Genomic DNA, 5000 nt, shown 5'->3' on the forward strand with positions numbered 1-5000 from the left:
TATATATATATATATATATATGTCGTACCTAGTAGCCAGAACGCACTTCTCAGCCTATTATGCAAGGCCCGATTTGCCTAATAAGCCAAGTTTTCATGAATTAATTGTTTTTCGACTACCTAACCTACCTAACCTAACCTAACCTAACTTTTTTGGCTACCTAACCTAACCTAACCTATATAGATAGGTTAGGTTAGGTTAGGTAGGGTTGGTTAGGTTCGGTCATATATCTACGTTAATTTTTAACTCCAATAAAAAAAATTGACCTCATACATAATGAAATGGGTAGCTTTATCATTTCATAAGAAAAAAATTAGAGAAATTATATTAATTCAGGAAAACTTTTCCTATTAGGCAAATCGGGCCTTGCATAGTAGGCTGAAAAGTGCGTTCTGGCTACTAGGTACGACATATATATATATATATGTCGTACCTAGTAGCCAGAACTCACTTCTCAGCCTACTATGCAAGGCCCGATTTGCCTAATAAGCCAAGTTTTCATGAATTAATGTTTTTTCGTCGACCTAACCTACCTAACCTAACCTAACCTAGCTTTTTTTGGCTACCTAACCTAACCTTACCTATATATATAGGTTAGGTTAGGTTAGGTAGGGTTGGTTAGGTTCGGTCATATATCTACGTTAATTTTAACTCCAATAAAAAAAATTGACCTCATACATAGTGAAAAGGGTAGCTTTATCATTTCATAAGAAAAAAATTATAGTAAATATATTAATTCAGAAAAACTTGGCTTATTAGGCAAATCGGGCCTTGAATAGTAGGCTGAGAAGTGAGTTCTGGCTACTAGGTACGACATATATATATATATATATATATATATATATATATATATATATATATATATATATATATATATATATATATATATATATATATTGGTAGCAGTCTTTCCTGTAGACATATATTATTAAATATGACCGAAAAAGTAAGATTAATAATTCTAACACGAATTTTCTCAATCTTTCGTACATTACGCTTCACTGTTGGAGGTAAATAAAAAATCACTTCTCCAAAATTCATTTTTATTTCTAGTCTGACGCGACACGGGCGCGTTTCGTAAAACTTATTACATTTTCAAAGACTTCACAAATACACAACTGATTAGAACTTACGTCTCTCTGATATTATATCTACATTTGAGTGAGGTGGGAAGGATGATGTGGCATTAACACAAGACAGGACAGGGGATATTAATAGGGTATTAAAAGTATCAACACAAGACAGAACAGAAAACAATGGGTATTGATAGAAGTGTTTGTAGAAAGCCTATTGGTCCATATTTCTTGATGCTTCTATATTGGAGCGGAGTCTTGAGGTGGGTAGAATATAATTGTGCAATAATTGGCTGTTGATTGCTGGTGTTGACTTCTTGATGTGTAGTGCCTCGCAAACGTCAAGCCGCCTGCTATCGCTGTATCTATCGATGATTTCTGTGTTGTTTACTAGGATTTCTCTGGCGATGGTTTGGTTATGGGAAGAGATTATATGTTCCTTAATGGAGCCCTGTTGCTTATGCATCGTTAAAACGCCTAGAAAGAGATGTTGTTGTCTTGCCTTTATACTGGGTTTTTTGGAGCTTACAGTCCCCAAGTGGGCATTTGAAGGCATAGACGACGTTAGTCTCTTTTAAAGCTTTCTGTTTTGTGTCTGGAGAGTTTCTCATGAGTAGGCTGGCCGTTTAAAACCAGAAAAAATAAAATAAAAACCAGAAAAACGGCCAGCCTACTCATGAGAAACTCTCCAGACACAAAACAGAACGCTTTAAAAGAGACTAACGTCGTCTATGCCTTCAAATGCCCACTTGGGGACTGTAAGCTCCAAAAAACCCAGTATATAGGCAAGACAACAACATCTCTTTCTAGGCGTTTAACGATGCATAAGCAACAGGGCTCCATTAAGGAACATATAATCTCTTCCCATAACCAAACCATCGCCAGAGAAATCCTAGTAAACAACACAGAAATCATCGATAGATACAGCGATAGCAGGCGGCTTGACGTTTGCGAGGCACTACACATCAAGAAGTCAACACCAGCAATCAACAGCCAATTATATATATATATATATAATCAACAGCCAATTATATATATATATATATATATATATATATATATATATCACTCTGTATCTATCAGAGTGGTAGAAAATGTGCACTGTCTCTCTTTGTATCTCTCTGTCTAAATCTCCTTTTCTCTCACATTAAAAACTAGCCGTATCCAGCCACACTTGCGTGGTGCTGAGCCACTGCAATCCTCTCCTGTCCCACGGTCCTCTCCACAATTCCTACCCCCTCCCTAGACCCATCGTCCTCCCAACCATTCCCCACTCTTCCATCCTCTCATCCTCCACACAATTTACCTCTCCTCCTCCTCCTCACCATCCCCAACTCTCCCATCCCCTCGTCTTCCCCCCACCATTCCCTACTCCCTGTTCCCACCTCATTTTACCATTCCCCACCACCTCGTCTTCCCTGTCATTCCCTTCTCCTGCTCCGTCCCCCCTCGTCCTCCCCTTCATCTCCCACTCCCCTGTCCCTTGACCTCCTCACCACTCTCTACTCCCCCTGTCTCCTCGTAGCCACCATCCCCCCTCCCCCATCCCCTCGTCCTCCCCGCCATTACCCCTTCCCCTGTCCCCTCGTCCTCCCCATCATGCCCCACTTTTATCCCTTTGTCCTCCCACCATTCTCCACTCCCTCGTCTGATGCGTTCCCAACTTATCTGATGTTCCCATCAGCGAATTGGGAACATCAAATGTTTTGATGTTTCCATCACGGAAAAATAAGAAGAGCAGTTAAAAAACAAAATGAAAAAAATAAAAAATAAAAAAATAAACTATACACAGGAGATGAATGGTATGGTAAAAAATACAGCTCAATTCGAATGCAATGTCACACAAAATATTTAAATCAAAATTAAAATAAATCGAAATCTATGAAAATTCAATTTATCAATGCAATCGGAAACATTGAAATGGAATGGTAACATATTTAGTTTAGTGTGTTGCTATTACATGCAACAGATAGCGTTGTTTTTAAAAAAAAACATGTTTTTACCTGTCACAGGTGTGGCATCTATACAGTATGTATATAAAAACATCGCGTTTTCGAATGGAACGTTTTGTCAAAATTTCAAAGTAATCGTTGAAAAACTTTCAGAGATTAGTGATTTTAACAAACGAACATTTACATTTTTATTTATATAGATAATACAATTGTCTATTATTTGGTGTGGGTGGTCTGGCAGTGGGAGGAGCTTAGCGGTGTGAAATATTAAAAAAAATAGAACAGTTACTCATTTACTCTGAGAAAAGAGCAGTTCTTGAAAAAAAACTTTCAAGCTGTTGGTTGATCGTCTGTTTTATGTTATTACGACCAAAGTAAGGATAGAAAAATATATATGTATAGTAATTTTCGTGAGATCAGTAAATAATGGTTTACTTTTCTAGTAGACTTTTTTAAACTTTTAGATAAAAAATATTTTAATAGGTAAAGTCGGAAGGCATTCCTAATAACATCATGGGGATGAGCATAAAACCCTGGCACTCTGTTCCATCTTGAATTTTCCCAACCCTGACAAGCTTATGTCCGTCCCATTCCCCAGACCATTCCCCTTTGCAAAGTTAAGCAAGGCTCACCCAAATTATCTGATTTCCAACATTGGACAAAGAGAAAGACACACACAGACACACATATATTCTCTCTTAAAGTAATAATACATAATTGTTAAGGAAAATGTTTAAGCAAATTTGTCTTCTACAGGGGGATGTTCATTTTACTCTTCGAGGGAAGAATTTCTGCCAACAAACTTTGGAATGGTTGCTGCAAAAGACAATCCAATCATTCCATCTCTAAATCGGAGGTAAAAAAGTGAATATATTGATGTTATACTTAAAAATATATTGTTCATTATATTTTGCTGGTACATAGAAAATGGACTGAACACACATTCTGAATAAATCACATGAGTTTAGTCAATTTGAAGTCTATAGAGTTTTCAGATTCTGCAGTTTCAAATTACTGTTCACGCTATTCACGGTTGGTAGATAAACTATTGAGGTGTGCTTATTAATTAATCATCATTTTTGGAAACCCTAAGATGATGTGCAAGTGCTCATCACTATTTTGAGTGTTTTTGCTACATTAAAACAGACCATTCAATTGCAACTTTAAGAACACTATGTATTGGGTTGGATTATTGCACTATAGACAAGCCACAGGGAACACCTACATTACAGACTGAATATTTGCAATTAGAAAAACCAACACACAAGAAATTACAGATAAACCTCACAATTAAGCAACCTACTAATACTTAATTTTAATTCCAATATAATTGGCAATAGTATTCTGATCGCTAAATAATCTATACTCTTGTACTAACCATGTCAATTAAGCACACACCGACATGTATAGATTCAATTGTTTTGGAGTAAATATTTGTTCCACTATTATAGTTCACAAATTAAGACCACACGATATTACTAAACACAATGTTCAAATTCCTGAGCTATGATTGCAGTGTTACAATCCGAGACATCAAAGATAAAAACTGTGATAGTATCAATAAGTTTTGACTGTAATGTTAGCAATAAGGTTTCTTTATTTATATATTTATATATATATATATATATATATATATATATATATATATATATATATATATATATATATATATATATATATATATATATATATATATATATTGTGACGGTAAAGCGTTGGAGTGTTGATGTTCGGCTGTTTCAATAGCTGGGGGCAGGACCTCGTCACATAACAAAAAAAAAAGAAGATCGTTTGCCCGTTTGTCTGTGGTAAGGTAATGGGAAGACACACAAAACACAAATTATAAACAATGAAATTTTAATTACTCTAGAAAACAAGATATGAATAAAGACAATCTTTTGGCTTACATAAAACTCAAAATAAGTCAACAAACAAAACAACATGAATAATTAATGGCAGTAAAAATTTACTCAAA

At 35.5% G+C, this 5000-nt stretch overlaps 1 protein-coding gene across 1 annotated transcript in view; it reads left to right on the plus strand.

The window, feature by feature from the left end:
- Nucleotides 1–5000, plus strand: part of LOC123762004 (probable glutamate receptor) — a 437835-nt gene that overhangs the window by 254943 nt on the left and 177892 nt on the right. The window contains exon 11 of the mRNA XM_069335681.1: nucleotides 3782–3881. Coding sequence (XP_069191782.1) covers nucleotides 3782–3881 — 100 coding nt within the window. The remainder of the gene's footprint in view (nucleotides 1–3781; nucleotides 3882–5000) is intronic.

Source organism: Procambarus clarkii, chromosome 34, assembly GCF_040958095.1.
Source record: "Procambarus clarkii isolate CNS0578487 chromosome 34, FALCON_Pclarkii_2.0, whole genome shotgun sequence".
Classification (NCBI taxonomy): domain Eukaryota; kingdom Metazoa; phylum Arthropoda; class Malacostraca; order Decapoda; family Cambaridae; genus Procambarus; species Procambarus clarkii.